This window comes from Strigops habroptila, chromosome 5 (genome assembly GCF_004027225.2).
Source record: "Strigops habroptila isolate Jane chromosome 5, bStrHab1.2.pri, whole genome shotgun sequence".
Lineage (NCBI taxonomy): Eukaryota > Metazoa > Chordata > Aves > Psittaciformes > Psittacidae > Strigops > Strigops habroptila.
The window spans coordinates 15,564,287-15,587,811 of NC_044281.2; the positions used below are offsets into that span (position 1 = coordinate 15,564,287).

The 23,525-nt window shown below is 38.4% G+C and overlaps 1 protein-coding gene across 1 annotated transcript in view; it reads right to left on the bottom strand.

The window, feature by feature from the left end:
- The window catches only part of PPP1R1C (protein phosphatase 1 regulatory inhibitor subunit 1C), a 52,536-nt gene that overhangs the window by 28,278 nt on the left and 733 nt on the right, over positions 1–23,525 (bottom strand). Inside the window, 3 exon segments of the mRNA XM_030488068.1 lie at positions 23–83; positions 1,824–1,861; positions 21,676–21,736. Coding sequence (XP_030343928.1) covers positions 23–83; positions 1,824–1,861; positions 21,676–21,736 — 160 coding nt within the window.

Sequence of the window (23,525 nt, forward strand, 5' to 3'; positions counted from 1 at the left end):
AGAGACAGTACCTGCACAGTACCTTTGAGGGCAGGCGGGGTGAAGACACTCTGCTTCCTTTGCTTGGGAGAGGCACTCTGAGACTGAGGAGGGACAAAACACAGAGAGGCAGTAAGATATAGGCACAGGGAGAGTTTTATGCTTTCAGAGGGTGCACTCACCAACCTGAGAAGTTACAAAGAAACTTCTGTTGTATAAATCTGATGCCAGCTCCCAGGCTTTCATGAATTCCATTAGACAGACAATATACATGTTTAATGGACAACCTTTATGACTCCAGGCAAAACAGATCCAATACTACTGAAAATTACCCTTCACTCTAAAAAAAAATAGTGTTAAGCATAAAATCAAGATAGCCTGTGCTTTTAACAGTCTCATAAAGCAAATAAATGTTTACGTGTATTAAAATAGTTTCAAGATTTACATTAACCAATATTCCAATTTAATATGGTGTAACGAATGATTATATGTAAGGTAGGTAAGGTAGTACTGACATTATAAACATATAATTTTTACATAAGTAAATGGACAATCCCTCCCCTGCACTTTCCAATGTTTTCTATTACTCCTAAAATAATAATTTCAGCAACCTATCACTCAGCGTTTAACTGGACCTGATTTAACTGGCATATTTAGACAGAGTGAAACTTTTTATGGCCTCAAAATCACACCTATGCACAAAAGATAAATTATTCCAAAATAATGGTAGTAAAATTAAACATATGGTAATAGTAGTATATCAATGTGTAGTTAGCAAAAATTAACTGGGATACATTCCAGTGCTAAGGCAGAACAACTTTTGCAAAATCAAAGCAGTTAAATTGGTGTCCATATTATACCAATTTAACTGTTTTTCCTAAGAAGAAGCTTAAAAAGAAAAAACTGTGTGCAGGCAATTTTTTTTTGTCTCGTATAATCAATTTCTACTTGTATTTGGTCATAACGATGTTGCCTTTTCCCAAATATTTGCTAACAATGCCTTTTTCCCTGAGTACTTTGACTGGTATATAGGCTGTGAATTTAAATTAGATCTATTTCTTCAAGGAACATTTGAGACAGCTTTTAAGAAAACCCTTTCACAGAAGTGTTCAGAACCATTACCTTATCTTATCACAATGGGTGGAATCGTAAGATTTATAAATAAAATATTGTGTTCTTTTGAAAGAGAAAACTATTTATAAACACTGTGGAATAGGTTGTTAATCCTAGACCAGTAAATCCGTATAAGTCTGTACTGAAGTCCAAATTTGAACCAATCAATACCTCCTACTGCTATTTAAAGGTCTGCCTGCTTCTCTGAGCAACGGGTGAAGGAGAAAAGGATCGGGTAATTGCAGGAACTATGTAAGGGGAGGTTAGAAAATGAGATCAGAGGAGCTGACTTTTAACTCATCTGCGAGCAACATCAATGCACTTCCTACTGTAGGCTTGGTAAATGATGGAAGAGGAGAGAGGAGTTTGCAGTGCTTTTGTAGATCAGCAGTGATCTGCAGACCCAAAAGCAATGCTGGATGAGGTGAGCTGACAGGGTCACCTTGGGCTGCATTTACTCTGATTTGCCAGGGCGTGGAAGTAAGATTGCCTTTCCTAGTTCCCTGCTACAGGGAGAAGGGAAAGCCAGCCAAGCTGAGACACAACACAGCTTTACACAGCCCTGGTTTGAAAGTGATGGTTTCTAAATGTTGTGCCACTGAAAATGGAGTGACAATGAAAATGAAAATATTAACAAGGATAAATCAGTGAATTTCAAAGGGATTTTAACCAGGGACCTATTTTAACAACAAATATGTTTAAATTAAAAAAAAAAAAATAAAATCACTTACCTCTGCCTGTGACATATTTGTTCTCTTCTCATCTTTTTCTAGTGGAAGAAAAGATATGGAAAGAGAAAAGTTACTACGAAAGAGTTTTTCAGCACTTACCCTTGGGACTCTGCCCTGAACCCTATAGAACTATTGTAAATAAGAAATTACTCTTCTGATTTACAGCTTTTCTTTCTCTTTTGTGTGTTTCAGAAAACCAGAGGCCCTGATTAGCATTTAGACATAAGCACTGCGTCTAAAGCGCTTAACTCCCATTTTTTGTCTTTGAATTAACAGCAAGTGGTGGAGTGCCTCTAGCAGCAGGTGCTTTGGCCAGGCATGCAGCAGGGGTCTGTGCTCACTGGTGGCCATGGACATATGTTTTGCCCCTGCTTTGCCCAGGGACTGTGCTTTCTTCTATGGTCAGAAAAGGCTTGGTTGTCAAATAGTATGCAGCAAACTCACAAATGGCTCTATTGGACTCAAATAATAAGAAGAATTTCACCTCAGTTATTAACATACCAATACTGGTACTGAAGAGTGCCTTACAGTAATGTGTAAAATTAGCAAACTGGAGCTTAACAAAGACTAATCTATCATCTTAAAAATTTCATTAGATTACTGGACTTAAATTTTTCCTGAAACTCCTTACTTTTGTTCTCTTAATTTGCTTTGGACTATGGGCATGGCAGAAATTTCTAACTAAAATAAGTGTCTCTGAGAACCTGTCTGAACAACTAAGTAAAATTGTATGTTGCAGAGGAGGGTCAAGAATCTTCCTAACCATTGCACTTCAACAGTTTTTGCATGAGATTGACTTATTTTTCTATTGTTGTCTTCATGTAGCTAATGGCCAGAAGGTGTCTGTCTTCTAATGATGATTTCCCAAATATTTGACAAAGATCGTGTAAGATCTTTGATGTACAGTAGTTTGGAGCTCTAAAAGAAAATGCCATTAAACACAGAGACATCTATCTCTCACTGTACCAATGCCCCTTCTAAAATTTTCCACTTGCGTGTATCACTGTGCAATTTCCACTGAGATGTGGCAGACATGTAAATGTAGGTCTGAGAGAATAATTAGCTCTAGACAATACAATTTTATCTAACTTATTCTCTAGATATTGGCTGCTTGTGCTGTGCGGTGTGTGACGGGATGAGTGAGTCCAGACCAACAGATTGCATTTTCTATTGTATTGTTTACCATTGTATCTGTGCATCTTGCAAATGTTAATTGACTTACTGAATTTTTTTCAGTGTATATATTTCCCATTACTTTTATATGAAAGACATTCAAATGACTTATACTCAAGGTTAAAAGTGTAGTTGAAAACAGTGCTGATTACTAAAGCATGGTCCCACAGATACAGAATTAGACAGGACAATCAGGAGGCCAGTTCCTGCCACTGACATTTGTACGAACTTTGGTAAGGTGACTAATCTCTTCCTTGACTTCCCTACCTGTAAATAAGTATAGCAGTGCCTATTTAAATATAGCAGTGTCTATTTGCCTTGTAAAGCACTGTGAGGCATGAAGTTAGGCTGGCTAAATGGGTTATTATTTATGTTCTTGTAATCTTTCTTATTAGTTGTGTACTAAACAGACACGGACTTCGATGTTTCAATAGCGGATTGTTTTTAGCTCAGGATTTTGTTTGGAGGCTGAAATTTGAATAAGTCAAGAACTTGCAGCAGAGAACAATGAAAAGTAAGTTATGTCCCATTCCTTCCTGAAAGTCTAAAACTGCCCAAATCAAAAACATGTTTTGTAAATCCAAGCTGAGGCTTGCATAATGAACAAAAACTGCAATCAGAAGCTTTGTCAGATTTCAGGACTTGTTCCTAAGGATGTGCACAACTCTAACCCTTTGGGCTTGCACATTTAGTGTTCTCAGTGGGGTGGCATTACACCTACCAGAACTGGAAAGTTTCCAGCCTTTCTTTTCATCTAGCATCCCTTATAAGACAGACAACTTTTTGAACAAGAACTGGTCTTGTATGAAGTTAGAGAAATCATTCATATCCACAGGGCAAATAGTGCCAATGAATAGCATCAGACAACATGGAAAATTAAGAATGACTTACAAAATCACACTAACAAACAGTTTTTCAAATCCAGTAAACAGAGATCGGAAATAAACCTAGAGGAGCAAAAGAGACAAACTTGAAGCAGCAGACAGGAAGCATTTCAAGTGAGTTGTGAGATGAAGTGAAAGGTAGAGCTGGTTGGAGATGCAGTTTGGTGAATAGTGCATTTTGACATGCATTAATTTTTGAGGACAGAAAGACCATTGCATGCTTTTTGGCAGGCATTTTGATGGATAAGACTCAATGGAGAGTATAGATTTTAAGGACAGGTTACAAGGAATGGGAACAAGGGAAGCTGGGATTCCTGAATGCCACAGACTGAGGCAGAGAGTAGAAAATCAACAAAAACTCTTTGTGTAGAGGAAGAAGAAAAGATGAAAGGCAAGGGGGACATGGAAGGAAGATAGAAGTGCTTGTGTGTAGCTGAGGTAGTACTGGGAGATAGGAATAGTGATGTAGCAGAAGTAAAAGGGTGAACTTAGTGGTGACAGAGAGCAGAACTGGAGTGCAGTGTGGGCTGGAGCTCAGTCAAGAGGTCTCTGCCTGAGGAAATACTTAAAGCCATCTTGGTCTAACTGAAGGATTACATGAATAGTTGTGTGACCATTTTTCCTTAGACAAATCGTGGTTTTCCAGTGTAAATTATAATTATTTGAAAGCAGTCTAAACACATTAATGAAAGCATGTGCAAGAAAGTGTCCTTTTGTGAGTCAATATGGTGGGAATTGATGCTCTCACTGCAACAGTTCTGGCATCAAGAGATTCCATGTAGAAAATCTCAGTGACAACAGAATTTACAATGAGAATGGAAGATACAAGATAAGAAAGAACATTATCAGTTAGGTACTGCAAATCAGACATGTCCACCTAAAGAAGTTAAAAAAGCCATGCATTTCCCATCCTTAAATCCCTCTCAGATCCATTGAAAATTATAAGCTGAATTTCTTTACTGAACTATTTGGGCATAAATTCCTCTTCAGAGGAGCCACAGAATAATCAGAAACTAAATGACAATTATCAGACTATGATATCACTTGATTTACAGGAGGGAATAAAATCCCTGGTATCTCAGCATCCTTTGGTTCCATTGACTAATGTGCAGTCAAGATTCTGCTCGCAAAAAAAGTCATAGTTATACAGAATGAGAAATTTGCTTATCATGTTTATAACTAGGCGATTATATCAGTGAGAATGAATTCAAGTGATCAGCTATTTCTGTCTTACATGAAGCAAAACCAAAGCTGTTAGTAGAAAACTTCTCCCTGCAGGTTTACTCTCTTTTTGGGGCCAGTAGGGAAGAAGACTTTTTAGTGGTGGTCCGTTTTCCTCCCTCACAGACCATAACATTGCTCACAGAACACAATACAGCTGTATTATATTCCAAACCTCAACACATACTTTTTTGCAGTTTAATTTATTCTTGGCTGCTCTAATTAGCTAACAGGAATCTAATTACTGAAGTAATTTCTTGACATTTTTGGTGTTTTTCTTTTGAAGTGGTATAATAGAAATCATATGAAGAGCTGAGAACAGATTTGTGCATAACCAAGTAACTGGAAAGTCGAGGTATGTAAAAATAAGACCGGAGCTTTGGTTAGAGGTTTTTTACACCTGTGCTGAGGAAAAAGCAGTTGAGGAATTTGCCCTGTGCTGCGTGAATAGTGTCTGAGGCTAGGGTGAACATTACCTCATGTAGACTGGAGTAGGACCTGGCAAAATAAACAGGGTTTCAGGCTTTAGTCAATGTCCTCAGGAAGAGAAATCATCCATATTCGTCAATGAAAGCTTCAATCTAAAGGATATTTCCATCAGCCCAGATATGTACAGAGACTTTCTGAAATTAAGCCTTATTTCCTGAAGGAGAGGCACTTCTGAAAGTCCAGAGCCTGCACAGGGCCCCTTTCAGCATAGAGTTTTAAGCATTATTCTTTACCCAGGGCAAAATCTCACCCAGTCAGGGGAGACCTGCAAGATTTGGCCTGGCTTTATTGCTGAAATATGGAGGAAACACCAAGGGATTTATCTCCCAAATGCTCTTGGTAGCAGAGCTCTTTTGAATATTTATTAGCACGTCCACTCAGCCAAGCTGATATAATAAACCTTGCTACCCCAAAGGGGTCATTGTATGAGGTCAGAAGGGAACTGAGTGGAAAGAGGCTGGTTATGGCCAGGATGACAACCACTAGATGTTGCTGATTGTTTTTTCTGTGAATCTCCACTGTTGTACAAATGGCATGGCCATGCTGGGGGAAGGCTTGTGGTTGTTTTAGAGTAAGGTCAAAATTCATCTGCCTCTTCTCCCACTGGATAATATTAATGCACTTGAAGCAGCTATACAGGGCAAGAGGTGACCTATTTTAAAAGACTTGTCCTTTGATATCACCCATGGGCAGTGGACTCATCCAGCAAAGGCTTATCTCATCCAGCTAAGTACCCTGCTTTCTTTCCTCTTGGCAAGAGCAGAAAAAAAGCCTTTTCTGAAGGGTTTCAGTCAGGCACTAGAGGAACAGAATAGGTCAGAGAGGCCAGCTTTTACACAAAGGAAACTCAATAAGAGGGTGGTATAATTGTTGGGGAAAGCTTGTAGAGTGTCTGGAGTTTTCCTTGGGAAAACAAAGCTGAGAAGTTTCAGATAAAAATCACAGGTGGCTGATAGGGCTTTGGATTTGGTTCATTTTTGTCATAGTGTCTAAATTTTCCCTAAAAAATAACAAACACAATACTCTTAAATTGCTCAGTAGTGGAAATAGCCCATGAGCTGCTTACCTAGAATAGGTTTTAGTTAAAGAATGATTTTGACTTAAACAAGAATGGTTTGAATCTGAAAGAAATGAGCCTGAAAAGAGACTTTAAGAACACAACGTCACTGTCAGTCTGGAGCTTTTTCATAATCCTGCCCCACCCCTATATAAACAGTGCCACTGGAGAGAGCAAAGCAGGTGCATTTAGCGCAGGACACTCCAAGCTAGAGAAAGATAAATCAGATAATGCTGTTGGTATGGAATAGTTCAGCCAGTTTCATTTCGTTAATTTTGATGATATCTCTCCACGGCCAAACAGTACTATGTCCATGACCAAAGCTTTCTCTCTCAAAAAATGTGAAAGAAGTTAACCAATTGCTGACTTCTGATCAGTATGCTTGATGGCGACATACATTTGGAAAAGGAAAATATTTTTCCTGGCTCCACTTAACTATCTCCTGTGATGAAGAGGACGGTGGCTGTCTCTTCCTGCTGTGGGGTTGGGGGATGCTTGTGTGCTTGGGCAGTGAAAGACAGAGCTCTGCTCCCACCCTTACTGTGTGCTAATGGAAAATGGCACAACTTAAGGAACTAAGAAAAGAAATGGATAATTTTCCAAATAATTCTTCATCCTCCTGCACTTAGAGGCAGGCAAACCTGAAATTTTCTGAAAATTTTTTTTCAGTTATTTCACATTTCGTTTTCTTTATCAGTAAAATCAGGATATTTTTTTAACTACCAGCTTGCCTTACTGGTGTTTGAACACCAACACTTGCATTTGCCATTGGCATTTGTAAAACAAGCTCATTGAAATCTGATTTAGAAATTGACTGGCATAATGTTATTTATTTTTTCTGCTATCAAAACTACTTTTCCTCTCCTCCAGAAGATAAAATAAGATCAAACAATATTTAATGCTTTGCTTTTGCCAGAGTTTCAAGTATACATTGCCAGATCAGCTAGCCTCTCATTGCTTTCTACTAAACCACTGACATAAGAAAAGAAGTCCAAAAAGACAAACATAAAAAATGCTTATGTACTTAATTGAGTTTTGCTTGCTGGTTTTTATGTGCCTGTATCTATCAATGCAAACTTGACTATGGGTATAGATGTAATTACATTTCATTACAGAAGAAATATCCTGGTAAGCCCTCCTGGTGTGAGTATATGTTTCTGAAAATCTTCACATTGCAAAAGCACCTCATTAAACTCCAGTATCCCGGCTGCTGTGGTAAATGTAGCTGGAAGGTCTGCTCCTCTCCTCAGTAAAGTGCTGACAAGAGAGTGCGTATGTTGTGGTTCTGCTGCATCTCACACACTAATCAGCATCTAAATTACTGCCTGGCCCTTTAGGTAACACTAATAACAAGATTTTGTACAGGAACTATTAATAACAACATAGGAAAGAGGAATTTGCTATATACACAAGCATTTGCATGCTTGTTCTATCAGGTGTTTGCAGCTAAGGTATGTAGCATGGGAAAGGTCCCACATTACCCTGACAGCACCATCAGCAAGAATCCTCTGTCACTCGGAGATCATAGGGTAGCTTTTTCCAGTTAGCTTCTGACTGTAACCAGCCCTTCCCAGTCAACTAAAATGCCACAGACTGGATGAATCAGCTATTTGGACATTTACAACTTTCTCTCCAGATAAATTAGCCCATTTATATTTACTAGCTTTGTATTTCACACCTTCAATATTCAAGTAGTCATCACTAGCGCTGAGATTAGGGGCAGCAATCTCATTCATTAGAGCAAATCTTTCCTAACGGTGCTCAAATTCAACCTCTAAATGAAAAGAATGATCATCATTTTGCTCCCAACACACACAACAGCATCTGATCTGAACAGCATCTATTTCTCTGAACATCATACACACAGTATCCAAGGACCCACTTTCAACTGCACAGCTATAAGAATATGAAATAAAATCACCTTTCATAAAATACACAGATCAAAATGTCCTTAAAACATACATTCTGAGACTATAATCTGGTTTGGAAGAAACTGGAGACATTACAAACCTCAAATGTGAATCTAAATGTATTTGTTTACATCATACAAATCGCAGAAGCGAGTTATAGTGCCTGATTCACCACCTTGTTATTCCAGTTTCATGTCAGACTCATGGAAATCAGTCTACTTTCACTGGCATTAAACTAGAATGCAACAGTGATGAATCAGGTCTGCAGCCTTACCACAGAGCAGTCATGAATTATTACAAGCACAAAAAATCATCCCTCTCTGAAGCATTTTGTTTCCAACTTGTCATTCTTCATCCCTATGATGCCTGTTAAACATACAACAAATTCTAAATAAGTCCCACAAATCAAATATTGCTTCTCAAAATATACACTGGAAGAGAATTCAAATTTAATTCTTTTTTTCCCTTCTTATTAATAAGGACTGGGTTGTCCTGTCTGACTTCTTGGAGTTACACTTCTGCCAAGACCTCTGTGGTCTTCCAGCTACTGCAAGCTCTGTAAGGCGTTTTCTGATACTGTCCAGGCTTTGAAAGACAGAACACAAAACAGGCTTAATGTAAAAACCTGCAATGAAAAATCTTTCCATGCAGAAGTTTCTTCTCCTCTTAGCACAGGAGGCCCTGTTCTGTACGCCTGCTCTATGAGAAGGTCAGGTGAGTGAGAAGCATGGAGCAGACCTTCCTGACATTAAGTCCTTCATCCATCATACGGGGACAATTACAGACTTGGCAGGTCTTTCCAGAGAAAGTAATCAACCAAGACTATAAATAAACATTGTTTGGGTAACTAATGTAAAGATTGACTTTAAGTCACAATATAAACAATGCTAGGCTTGAAGTTGGTTTCTTCTAGTTGCTTTGTAAGCAGCATAAACTCCTCTTTGGTGAAGGAAACAGACAACTTTCAAAGAACAACTTACTAAATAAGAGGAACCAGAAGGAGGTAAGTAAAAGTATTTTTTGCCTTTGATCTCTCAGATGAGACATTTTCTGGACCCAATTTAAATCTCTTACTGGATTACCAGGAATGACTCTGAGCTAAACTTTTTGTATAACCTGCAGCTAACCAGTGTGGACTCGTGGCATCAGAACTGGGAGGAACCTCTGGCAAGACCACAGGGTGTCACTGTGTGCAGAAACTCCAGCGCAGGGACTGCCCCTATATTGCTCCAGAGAACCCTTAAATTAACTCGTTTCCAAAGAATATCATTTAGTTAACAGCAAAGTTCTTCTTTTCCAGCACAACAAAGTTAAGCAAAATCTGCACTGCCTATTACGTTCCAACCCTCCACAAAAAGAAGTTCTGTCAGTGCCCAGCTCAGCTGGGTGTTAAGGGGGTCTGAGCAGTGCTCCAGACAAAATGAGTCCAGCACCTGAGTTCAACACATGTGGAGAGCTGCTGACTGCAAATCCTGTGGCAAATCTATGACCTGCATCAGCAAAACAGATCAGGCAAAACAGAACTTTGTAGGGATTTAATGAACTAGTTCTAGAGTTAGTACAGCTGGGAAAGAACTTCAGTCTACGTAAACCAGCTTCTTAGTGAGAACTCTTGCTCATGAACTAAACTAAGTAATGACAGTCACATTCATATTCATGGCATCTTTGAAAATACAGGTTAATTCGTTCAACCAAGTAAAAATATGTGAGACAAACTGAAGAAAACTGCTGTGATAAGTAATGTGAAATTTAAAATCCTTGGCCTATTGGGAAGGTTGATGGTAATAAACTCAAGTCTCAAAATGTGCAAAGTAAGACTTAGAAGGTGCATGATAACTACATATGACTCTCTTTTATTCACGCCTATTTAGGAAAAATTCAAATCTCTCAGATTGAAATATACTTATGAATAATTTCCTTATTCTTGAAGCAAATAAATGTAAACCAGGGTGAGACTGATTTTCTGGAGAAGAGCCAGAAGGGGAACCTGGCAGCAAGCATTTCTGTGTGCCTCAGGCAGTGCTGGAGGGCCAAACTGAACTACAAGAAGACCTTGGAAAAATAGATTTTCACAGAGGTATGGAACAAGGCAAAGACAAGGACTGAAAATTGACCTAAAATGCAATGTGGTTTCTTAAATTTTGTCCAACTGTTTAGAAGGAGAACTCACCTCATTGTAAGGTTACACTGACACAGAGCCTACTGTGACACAATAACAGACGTCAATAAAGATTATATCTTTTCTGCACGGGGTAAGAGCAGTTTCCATATTCACAGTGTAACCTCACCTGGCCTGAAACCTGACAGTGAAAGAAAAGACTCGCAAAAAGGAACTAGGAGGTCAGTGGAGGTAAAGACAGCTTTTGAGAGGTTAGAGGAGAGCCAGAGCTGTTGAGTGACTGCTAGCAAATACTCAGAAAAAGAGGTTCAAAAAGCAGAAATGTTCCTTGAAACGAATGTGCCCAAGCAAAACATACTGCCAGACTACTAAATGTTTGCAAATAATGGCTGCTGCTTTACCAAATCTTACCAAAGCTTGTAGACAAAACCTTCCCGAATAGTTTGTAATTACTTTGTCAATTGCCTCAGTCGAAACAACATACCAGTTTGTGAAAAGACTTAATCTGTTCATTGAGTATTTTGAAATACACATGGAAGCTAAGCACCTTGAGAAGACAGTTACCCCGAGCTGTGAATTCATCAGTAATACTGAGTAGTATTAGTAATGTGTTACTTTGCAGCTGCTTGCTTGCATTATGCTCAGTCCGTGTTTAAGGGACGTATTGCAGAGGTTGAAGATCAAAACACAGCTGAGGCAAAGATCATGAAGAAAAATCTATGGTTACCAGAAACATAATACTAGCCAATTCTCTGATAAACATTTAAACCTTCTCTTAATAGCTTCATATGCAGGAATCAATTGTGAAGGAAAATGGCTCAGAATTGACCCACTGATTGCAATCTTTGTATTGGAGTTACAGCTGCAATAGCTATTACTGCAAGCAGTTCCTTTCTCAGTTGTGAGCTGAACCAGTGTTCTAAAATAAATTTATTCTAAAATAAAAACCAGAAACAGCAGCCAAAACTAAAAAAGTCAAACATTTCTTATCATGCTATAGCTCATAAAGCGACTATAAAATATATCACAGCTGAGCAGTTGTGTATTGTACATTCTGAAAGTGACATTTATCAAGGGAGAACAAATAAAATACAAAACAATAAAACTCTTCCTTAGCCAGTAATTATTATTGCTGCCTTTGCAGTTTCCTTCCTTTTGGAATAATACCTCAAGGATTTCAGTCAGAATGTGTTGTAAAGCTAGTCCTGGCCAACTGCTTGTGGCTTGTTTGTTATTAGAATGCACATGTATTAAAGCTCCTATCATACATGTACAATCTTATGTGTGAATAAAGTGAGTTATTAATAATAGTACTTCTTGGGGTTTATAACTCTTTTTACAAAAAAAAGATGCAGCTACCAGTTTTGTTTGGTTCATTCACAGTTTGGCTTTCTAAGCTTTCAAAGAGACAGCAAAATGAGGTTTCACAATCTCATTCTCAACAACAGCATGACTAGGTGGGATGGGAAAGACAGGCCAGTCAGTGTTAACTCAGACTAAGTCACCTGTAATTTCCAAAGGCTTTTTCCAGAATTTTTGCTAACCTCACTAAATACCAGAGACAGAGGGGACCCTGGGCGTTGTTTTGTACATCTCCATCTGTATAGTCACAATGAGAAATACCTCACTGTGATTCCTGTGGAATGAGCTCTTCCACACCCCCCTATGGGGTGTGCTGTACACATTAAAGCCCAAGTAAGTCACGCACTAGCATCAGCATTTTAGGAGGCTTGAAAGCACATTTCTAAACAATTACAGCCCTGCTGTCTACTTGTATTTCGAAAACAGTAAAAACCTAATGTCGATCTGGGTCAAAAATCTTTTGAATCACAATTCTTTTAAAGGAAATTTCTTTTTTCTCTCCTACCCCCCAATCACTTCTTAGTTCATCAGCATAATTTCACTTCAAAGAGAAAAGATTATAAGATAGCACTTAGTAATACAAACATGTTGCATTCAGACCAGCTGGGCTTGTAGGTTAAATTCCTCCCTGATTCTGTAGCTGTCCTGCAGATCCTAATATGGAGAAGGTAGAGCAAATGTTGCAGCTACAGGGTGGCTGATCCTGGAGGTGCTGCTGCTGGTGGTGGTCAAAGAAAGAGCAGAAAAGTTCATCCAGATCTTCTATGCTTTCTACCACTGTCTGAGAACAGCTATGGCTGGGAATTTTCAAAAGACTTGAAGGGAATACTGTCACCACAAGCCACTGAGCAGTGGAGGCTCAGTACTAAAATGTTTAGGCTATGGGATGTCTAGGTACCAGGAGAAGCAGTACTGTAGGATGCAGTAGAGTTTAGTGCTTTGTTGAACTTTCTATCTGCCTTGCACAAGCTCATTTCTGCCCAGTGTGACTCTTCTCTGCTTGTCTCATCAGAACAAAGGACGTGGCCTCAGGTGAAAAACATGACCTTTAAAATGCACATTCGTCTACTTAGCACTGCTAACACTGCAAGTGTGGTTTGGTTGCACAAGATGAATAATGCCAAGACATTAATTCTCTGTGGTACATCTGCATCCCAGGTATTCCAGGAAAAACATGAGCAAAGAGTGAGCATGTAACTGTGCTTCATTCTACTACTATGATATTCTCTCGATGCTCCAGTATAGCCATTTGAGAAAAATATTAGAAGTAATGATTTTATATACAGACACATGAATAGCATTTTGAGGGTGAGAAGGAGAAAACAGATCTCCTTCCAATAAATAGGTTAATTCTACCCTAAAACTGCTTTGGTTTCAGTAAAAAGAGACTTTGCGAATCCAGCTGATCTCACTTCCACCAGCTGGTGACACAGCTCAGCCTCACAGGAGAGTAAAGCTAAGCTCTACACCTCCCTGCACTTTCTCTGAATTTCTGCAGCCTTGTATAGTTGGCAAAAACTTTCATGATTGATAGCTTTGTTTTGTTTAGAATGTCTGTTAGCTTTTAGCCCAGACTCTTTAAATTCCCACCTTCTGTGTATTTTGAGGTGAAGCTTTAACTTCAGTTAATTCATATAAAGAGTTAAATTTTATCTCTGAAAGCTCAATAAATGGGGCTACCTTGATTGATGCTTTAAGTGCAACCCCTTCCCAATATTCTGAACATAATGAGGTTAGTGCTAAAAGCTGGATTCTCTCTCATCTGTCTGCATTATCTATTTATTCCGCACACGTCACCATGGTAAATGAGTGCTGCATTAAGTACTAAATAGTTGAGGTCAGACAAAGCCTGTGTTGGTTTTTTCCCCTCACAAAGTCTGAAACATTAATGGATTTTAGTTTATTACCTGTGGTTAAAAAAAAATAAAAATAAAAATAAAAATAAATAATCAGTATTATCACATTATTGAAGTATCTCAAAATAAACTAATTTGACATTCTTATTCAAAACATTTTGTCTTACAATGTTTAAATGGACTTAATTTCAAGTAGCCTGTAAAATTTTTTACTGTTTTTAAAAAACACTCAAAATACAAACAGAATGTTTGCCACAGGCTAAACTGTGCCTATTTTGATACAAACTTTTTTTTAAATGCTATTAACCCCCTAAATTTTATACTCATGTAGCTGTATTAAATACTGCTTAAGTACTTTGACTAGAAGAGGTAGTTAATTACACCTATGCGTTTGATTTTTTAAATAGAAAACCCACCATCTTTTTAGAATTCTCACCAAAACAAACTGTTTGAGATGTATAATACTCTAGTGTGAGGCGTCCCTGCCCATGGCAGGGAGTTTGGAACTAGATGATCTTAAGCTCCTTTCCTTCATCATTCTATGATTCTATAAGTATTTGGCATAGTACAAATCTGCTAGGGATCCCCTAGCAAAATATTAAGCCTTATGAATGCAATGAAGTTAGAATCTGTCTAACTAACTTTCTCACCAGGTTAAGTACTTGTGCACACTGCTATTCTCTATCTATGGCACAACTCTTTGTCATGTTAATATGCATGGAGGTGATAACAGAGGTAAACATTCCGAAAGCTTATCAGTCCTGACACTGAAAAATCAAGCAGCTGGAGATCTGTAACATGAAGGCATATATATTAAAAATGATTTGCAAATAATCTCCTGGGGCAGAAGAAGGCTGTTTCTATGGTGCTTTTGTGTAAGGAAAGAGGAAAACAGATGAAGAGTACAAGGTTCAACTCTAAAAATACCTCCTTCACTTTCAGATAGTTCCATGGGTGTTGACCTTTCCAACACAAAACCAACAGGGGGCAGGGGGCAGGGAGCAGGAGGAAGAAGTAATGTCATGGTACATATTAGGAGCTTAGCTGCACTAATAAGAGAAAAAGTACATCGATTCACCTGGTGGGGATTTAAGACTGGAATGAGATAAATGTATTAATACAATTCCACCCATACTGGGAGCAAGTAAAACTTATGGTTTTGGCTTCATGCCCTCTCAGCTGCACCACTCCTCTGATCTAGGCCACAAATCTGAGTCTCGGTTGTGACTATCCAGCCTCTGTTTCCAGTCTGCTGGGCTGGCTCAGGCCTTACCACAGACCAGAGCTTTCTCAGGTGGTGTTTGTATCCTGCGCTCCACTGTCTCACAGAGGGAAGGCAGGCTCCAGTGAACAAAACGGTCTCATCTTCGTTTTGACTGAATTTAGTCACTTCAGCCAACTAGACCATAGTCAGTAGAAGCAACCAAGCTCATAAAGGACTATGTGTTATGTAAAATGTACCTAGCAGTTGCCATTAAACACGGAAAATGAAGGAAGCATGGATAAAAATAAACACAAAAAATGAAGCAAAACAAGTTAATTTTGTCCGGACCATGTACACCTTTTTGCTTTGACTTTCTCTGAGTAGTTTTCAGACCCTTGTCCTCATTACAGCATTACTGACTGACTAAAGAGGCAGTCCAGACTCTACTTGGACACCATGACAAATAGCGTGCATTTCCTACTGTTTCACACCATGTGTTTTACACAATGACTAAAATGTTTTCAGGGAATGTTTCTATTTGTAAGGTAATGTGTTCATGACCTCAGAAAATCGTGAAAATGCGTCTGTCTGCTTTGGTGATAACCTTTGGGATAGGCACAGCAGTGTCTGGTACATCCCAACCAACTCAAGCCTTGTCCTCTGGCTTGCTGTCTTTACCATACTGCAGGGACCATGACAGCTCTTTTGGCAGGTGATGGCAATGACATCTAAAATCCTCACCCTCTCATGAAAATGGACCATTTTAATGAAAAACACTAAGGAAAACTTTTTTTTTTTTCTTTTTAATCAATTGTTTCTGTTTGGAACCTGTGAGCTGTCGCTTCTGGGATGTGTTATAAACAGCTCAAGCAGAGTTTCCTGACTTTTTTCCTTTCTTTTTCTTTTCCTTTTAAAGTCACTGAACTTTTTATTTTCATGGATCACATAATGGAGTCTTTACTCACACTGCATATTTGTGAGGAACTTATGCCATGGGTTGTCCCAGGGACTTCTGTGAACCTGAACTGTGGAATAAATTCAAAGTAGCCCAAATGAAAGATCATCCAAGCATAGTGTATGTAGGTAAGAAAACAGGATGCAGTTTGCCACTGAACATTTGCAGTCAGACATCAGCGTGCAAACAGCAGGATATTTTCAAGGACAGACTTTTTCATCTCTCTTCTGGAACCCCTATTACCAGAGAGGTCTTATGCAATGTTTGTTTTATATATTTCATTGTTTCACAGTGTCAGATAGTCCTTTCCAGAACAGGCTGAAAGAACATGAAGGTCCTCACAGTCCTGACAAACAGTGCCTGATCTCTGAGCATCCTGGTGCCATTGGTAACGTACACTGAGCTGTACCGTTCCAGTGCTGTGAGGGGATGCAAATCTTTTCCACTGCTTACTGTCATAACTCCACAAACTCCCAGACTGAAATAAAAACAGACAGCATACTTAAATGGTATCCACATTTAGCATATAGAAAGGCCAAATAGTTTGACACAAAAAAATACAGTTAATGACAGTTTTTATTAATGTGCTGCTTTTCTGAATGCTTTATTACCACATTAGGAGCCTAAGTTTGCAATTGGAAACAGCTGCTGTTTGGCTTACTCACTTTCTATTTCCTGAACCAAAGTAAGCACTATGTTCTAACAGAATCTCAAGCTTTTGAAAAACATATCAGTTTTCATGAACTGTGAGACCAAGAGTTCTCCGCTAATTCAAGTTTCAATGAGACTTTTGCCTCAGAAAGTGTAGCAGAACTGCTTCACAATGGCCAGAAACAGCTGCCTCCTGCTTAGTAGGTCTTTTTTGATCCCAGTTTATTTTGTCTTGGGAGAAAAAAAAAGTGACTATTAGATATAAACCAAACACATTCAATCACCTAGGAGCATAATCTAACAATTAGTCACAAACATTAATGTTGGGTAAAGCATGTCACATTTATCCCCTCAAGCATGTGGTGCTGGTATAGTTCGCATCATTAGAAAAGCACATCTACATGTGGTAACTATTGTGCAGGGAAAGTCTGGGAAAGTCTAGAACCAATTAAACATTAAAAAAAAAAAAAAAAAGCAAACCCTAATCTACTTTGGGTTGTCATGGGATTGCCACAGGTATAAGGACAGTTTTTCCTCCCACTACCAATCTGGCTGTGTTGTTTGCCACTGCACTAAATATTGAGGCTGCTCCTGAGGCATCTCGGCAGACCTCTAGGGCATGGCAGTAAACTGAAAGGCACGAATTCCTCTCTGAACAATGGAAAATCAGCTGGGAATAAGACAGAAAAACTGCTAATGGACAAAGACAAGCTGCAAGCCAGTTCTTCACCTGGAAACAGGTACAGCTTGCTTCAAGTTATTATCTCCAGTCTTCAGAAAACTCAGACATGCTGAGTTGTACTTGGAATATATGTTTTATATTGCTTTTGCAGTGACTATATACCCTTTCTGCCTTGCAATGAGATTTGCAACATACAAAAAGGCAGCAGTTATCAAAACACATTGCCATGTTTTTCTGATTTCCAAACACCAAGTAACATTTACATTACAAGCAAGGAAGCCAAAACAGGCAACCGATCACAAAGGAGAGTTGGAAACAGCAAATACATAGAAAGCTGAGAAACGCAGAAGTTCATCCTAGTGTTTACCCACATTGTAATGCTTCAAGAAGACTGAACACTTTGACACAAGCTGAACAGCCTCTGCCAGCCGAACTGTTTGATACTGCGTTGGCCCTGTGACAAAGCCAGTCCATATAGGAACACTGGCATTGTGTTCTGATCAAAGCAAGCCCTAATAGCATTAAATCTGAGCAGTCTGACATGTTTTCCTCTCTCACTCATCGCTTCTCTACATTGCCACCAGTTTTTTCTTGAGCTGTTGCAGTATGATATTCTGCTAGTTTAAAGCATGATCAGACTTCTATTTCAGATTATACAAATTTTCAAATCTATTCTGCTAGGTAAGGAGACAGGAGGTTGTGAGTATATTATGGCAGTGCAGAAAAGGTGGTTTTCAGGGTATGGTTACACACAGTTTCTGTTGGTTTCAATGATATTGCAAGAAAAAGACGAAGTAGGAGAGCTTTAGCAATTTTTGAATTAAGTTCTTGTGCAGCATAATGGTTAAATGCGTCTTTAAAACTAAGCATATGCTTTGTGCTTTTTTGTAAAGGACAGACATGGATCAACTGTGGCTATAGCAGGACACAAATGGGTTGCCCCAGTAACCCATGGAGGTATCCTGCACAGGATGAGGTGCAGCACATTTTTGTAGTTCTGTCCATGAATATTTGTATTTGCTTTCACAGATAGTAAAAGGGTCTTATAACTTCAAATAAAAGTAAAACTGATTAGATATTATGAAGTCAAATATCAAATGCTCAGGAAAATATAGCTTCATTGATGGCAACTGAAGCAGAATAGAATTAATTAACTTCATAACTTGACTCTCAGTTTGCTAGTGCTAGCTTCTCTGCTCAGATGTGACATGTAACCCATCAAAGAGCACTTTACAGAGCACTTACAGAGAGTTAAGGATTTATTCACTTACGTTGCTTCACAAGCTCATTTTGTCCACTGCAATCACTGTTACTGCTGCAATTCAAATTTCTCTTTTGTTGACTTTGATTGCAATTAGATATGATGCCAACCAGAGTGAACATGAGAAAATGCACCAGTCAATGATACTACGGGCTGGATATTAGCTCCTGCAGTCTTATCTATCACCTGTCTTTAAATCATTTAGTGCGGTCTAGCAGTGTCTCCTTGGAAGCAAAGAAGCCAAGCAGACTTTTCATACAGTTTTGGAGTAGCTGTCATGAGTTTAAAATGACTTAGCCTTAGTAGATATTCTATCTTCACTTTATAGCACAATGGACCTGACCTAAATCAGTGAAGACAGATTCCTGTCAAAGTGTAGTAGACATCAGGGGTGGATGAGAAGACTTGACTTGGAAGAAAACAACTATTTTAGACATTTGTAGAGCACAATTCAAACTGAATTTATTGTGAAGTTCTGAAACATCGAAAGACATTTTACTCCCTTCTGGTTTCCAGATGGGTCTGCATCCAGAACACCAGAATACCACAAAAATGCTGCTTTTTTCCCTGCTGCAATCAGAAGCAGCTGCAACAGAAGATTATAGAAAAGTCTGATTCTTAGAAAATGCCTGTCTCTGTTTTACAAAATAAAAGTAGTTTATATATTTGAGTAAACTTTGCAGGGCATCCAAACATTTAGAATTTCAATAGAACATACATTTCAAATCCTTGCAAGCATATCTTTCACTATCTGTTTACTCCTAATGAGGGAATTGGGAGTATTCCAGCATGTAAAATTCAAGATACAGGATTCTGGTATAGCCCAGCTATAATTTAATTGGTGGCTTTAACAGTCTCACTTAAATTTTCTGCTGCTCAGTTTCCCCATTGATATAGGGAATCATGCTTCTGAAGTGATTTGTTGAAGTGTCAAGTTAACACCCTTACTATTATTATTTTACTGACTACAACCGTATTCAGTGATGAATTTAACATTTTTGGAGGCAAATTGTTATTCAGCATCCCACTGAATTATATTCAAAATCCAATAACTGACTAGCATTTTGGGCTTTAACCAGCAAGGTGTCAAGAGCCGCTAGGATTAGGTATACAATGAAAGTTGAAGGTATACAATAACTTCAGAAGCTGTACAGCCCTTGCAAAACCAAGAGCATAAGGAATTTTGTTACTGTTTGTGCTTCCACTGTAAAGCTATTGTCTGCCTTTCCAATTTGGTTTTGCAGTCCTTGTATTCAGCAGATTTACACAGCTACATGTGCATACTACATGTTCAAAACACTTGTTCATATCAAGCATACCATATGGAAAGATGCATGCACATGCTCATACATAAACCACATGGTGAGGTGCAGGAAAATGAAGGTGCTTTTAAAGATTTTATTTTTATCTGTCTTTTTATAAAATTAATAAACAAGGCAAGATTTAACCAAAGAATACCTTCATTGCTATTAATTCCTAGTATCTAGTAAGAGGGGGCAATATCTAAATAAATAATTATAAGTAAGTGAAGTTGAATACTAACTCTTGGGCTTATATGGAAGTTGCCCGATACTTGCAGCAATTCTGCCTCATAATAAAAATGATTTATTTAAAGATTTATCATGAACATTGCAGGAAAGGAGATAACAGACATGCACCACTGTTTACAGTAAAATTTCCTGTAAATTAAAAAGAGTTCTTATTCTCTGTTTGGTTTTGATTTGGTACTGTACCAAGTATCTGTTTATAAAAGGAAATATGACAGTACAAAGTGTACAAAGTGAATTGCAAAATAGATCAACAGTCAAGGTGAATTTGCTTTAAATTAAGCCCTAGCAACACAGAGGCTCCAGATCTCATTAAGGCAAAGAAAGTCAGTCTAAGGCAGATCTTTCATGCACCATTACTGAAAACTGAACTGCCTGAAATTCAGGCCAGAAAGCTACTCTCCAAACTAGGATTGGTGTTAGCCCTTCAGCAAATGCATCGGCCACTCTAAGTGTCAGAAGAATATAACCTTAGCCATATGCCATATGCCATGCTTGAACCTCTCTAATCTGTGTGCTGTGCGGCAGTGATCTCAACCCCAAGAGCAGGGCTCTCTAAAGGGTTCTTTTTGCACATTTCTGAGAAAGTTCAGCTACTGGAGACCATCAGCACAGTGCAGTAAGTGGAGATCCTAATAGAGCTATGACGGTTTTATTTTACTGAGGTGCCAGTGCATACAGTAGTGACCTTAGAGACACACTAGTGAGAAAAAGCCTGAACTGCTTCTAAAAAAAGCTTCAGGTGGTGAAGAGATCAGGTAGGGGAAAATGTTGCAGGGCACTACAAATAAAAGTTTGGTATAAAGCAGGTAGCATGTTTCAAAGGGACTATGTCTTGAGGACTTTTTCCTGTAATCAATTTTTCTGAGCTTTCTTGCTTATAATACCGTCTAAACAGCCTATTAGAGTCTTTCTGAAGTCACATTTATGTGACAAAGTATGTTGCAACCTCAAATTGTCCCATCCTATGGCAAATCTTCTGGGAGGAGTGTGGCATGAAGATAGTGTATTCACAGTTAAAAAGGAATAATGAAACCAGTTGTCACATGTTTCATCAGAAAACTAGAAAGCAACCTGTTGTGCAGAAGCAATTCCCATAGCTGAATTAGCCCTGGAGCCACCTTGGTATCTCTAGAGACTGGAGAAGCAGGACTAGGACTTCATAGACCTCCAAAGCATCCAGCCAGGGAAAGAAAATGTTCGTGGATGGAAGTGCTGGATCTGGGTCATACTAATTCCTGATGTACATACAACGAAAGATTTACATGGAGGATAAAATCCTGAAATTATTAACATTACCTGGAGGCCAGAAGTTACATGTCTTTATGGGGTTTACTCCAAACAGTTCTAAGATCCATTATTTGATATTAAGTGCTATGAAATTAATGCTGGATTTTTAAAATCATGTAGTTACTAAAACCAGTTTGCAGAGAAGCCTGTGTATACAAGTTCAATGGTTTAGAAGGTATGTTGGCACTTACCCGGGGGCACATGTTCATTCATGATGACGAGTGATGCTGGTGTTGGCCGCCTTTTCCTGATCTGTAACAGGCATAAACCAAGGAGAGTCATTAGGGTGCAGTTATGTGCACAAGGCAAAGTAAAAAATCCATTTGGTGTCCTCCTGAGTATAGACCAGGCAAAGTTAAAAAAGAAAATATTTTAAGAACAGCAGCACATCAGTGTCTTACAGACTGCTTGTCTGGGCTGATGGTGATCAGAGTCATGCTGCATCTTGTACATGGAAAACAATGGCATGGGGAAGAGCTTTCCAAAATACCTTTAGGATTTGCAGTCATCTTGAATAAGGTTTTGGACATGTATTGCTGACATATATCAGTCATATCTTAAAATATTGCCGTTTAGCGTTGAGTCAGGAAAATTATTGCAGTAGTTTGTGTGCTTATGTGCACAAATACCTTGTACTGTCATAGCTCTCACAAATAATCATTAATAATACTGTTCTGTGAGTACACTTGAGAGATGATATTGCGTGTATGCCCTCCAATGAATTTATGATATTTCTAAACTGTGGCCAGAGGTGTTACTATTCTTTAACTAAAGAAAAGCAATACTTAAGACTTTCAAAAGAATATTTTCGGAGCACAATACAACTGATCTTTCATATCAATATATAATCCTGAATTGTATGCAATTCTTATTCAGAGTTTATTTGGTTAAGTGCTTTTGTTCCATTAACAGTCATTGAACTACATGATATTGGACTACCCTCCTATAATGCATACATTTGCATTGAAAGCTTTGTGTTGCTTTGCTAAAACATTCAAGCTATTGATATTCTATAGAATTTAAGAGAGGGACTGAGAGTATTTAAGCTAGAAACAGTTCTGACACAAAACCTCAATGTCAGGGCGTTTGTTCTTTTTTAGTTGCTGAGCCAACATCTGTATTTAGCTGGGTTCAAATTTTGCTTTCAGAGGTGTAAATGGAAAATTACATCATCAGGGTTAATGGGTTTATTCCAGATTAGCATAACTGTAGCTGACAGCAAAATTTACTGCTTTAATTTCATCACATACCTGCAGTGAAACTGTATAGCACTTGGAACTAAACTCACAACAGAAAAAAAGGACTGCCCATAAATGCAGGGCAGAATTTGGGCCACAGCATTTCAAAAGCCATGGGAATTCTGGGAAATCCTAATCCAATGGTTCTCACAGAGTTCAGAAAAATATCAGAACACATCCTGCTTGCATTCATTGCAGGACTGTTACAAAAGACACAGACATCTTGCAGAGGTACCTATGGACAAATGAAGATCTGCAGCAATTCTCTCAATTCTCTCCTGCACCCTTCTAGTATTTCTTTATTCAGTGGTCACTCACAACTCATTTTCTAGTAAAGGTGTCTGCGTTTTAAGAGACATGACATCAGAATATTCAGGAAACCAGATACCTGTCCTAAAGCTGCAAATAATTTCATAGCTAATGACACAGAACTGTCAAGGTTATAACATTCCCCTGCCATCATCTAAAAGTAGACTTACCAAAATAGAAGAAAATGGTAAGAAGGACTTGGACTGAGAGAAATATACAGGGTCACCTAATTACAGTCTATCCAGCTTTTCTCATAAGATTCCCTGTGTCCTTCTGTATGCGCATCTACACGTGTCCTCAATAATAGATATCTTTTCCTCCTTAGACATCTGTATTGCTATATATATATGTATTTGTATGTTTTGGAAGTGAGTCAAAAGCTAAAATAGCACACATGTAACTTCAACACTGACATAAGTCAGGTATATTTCTACACCTATATATTTTTCAAGATGCAAAACCCTGTAACAATGACATAAAGAAGACTATAAAAA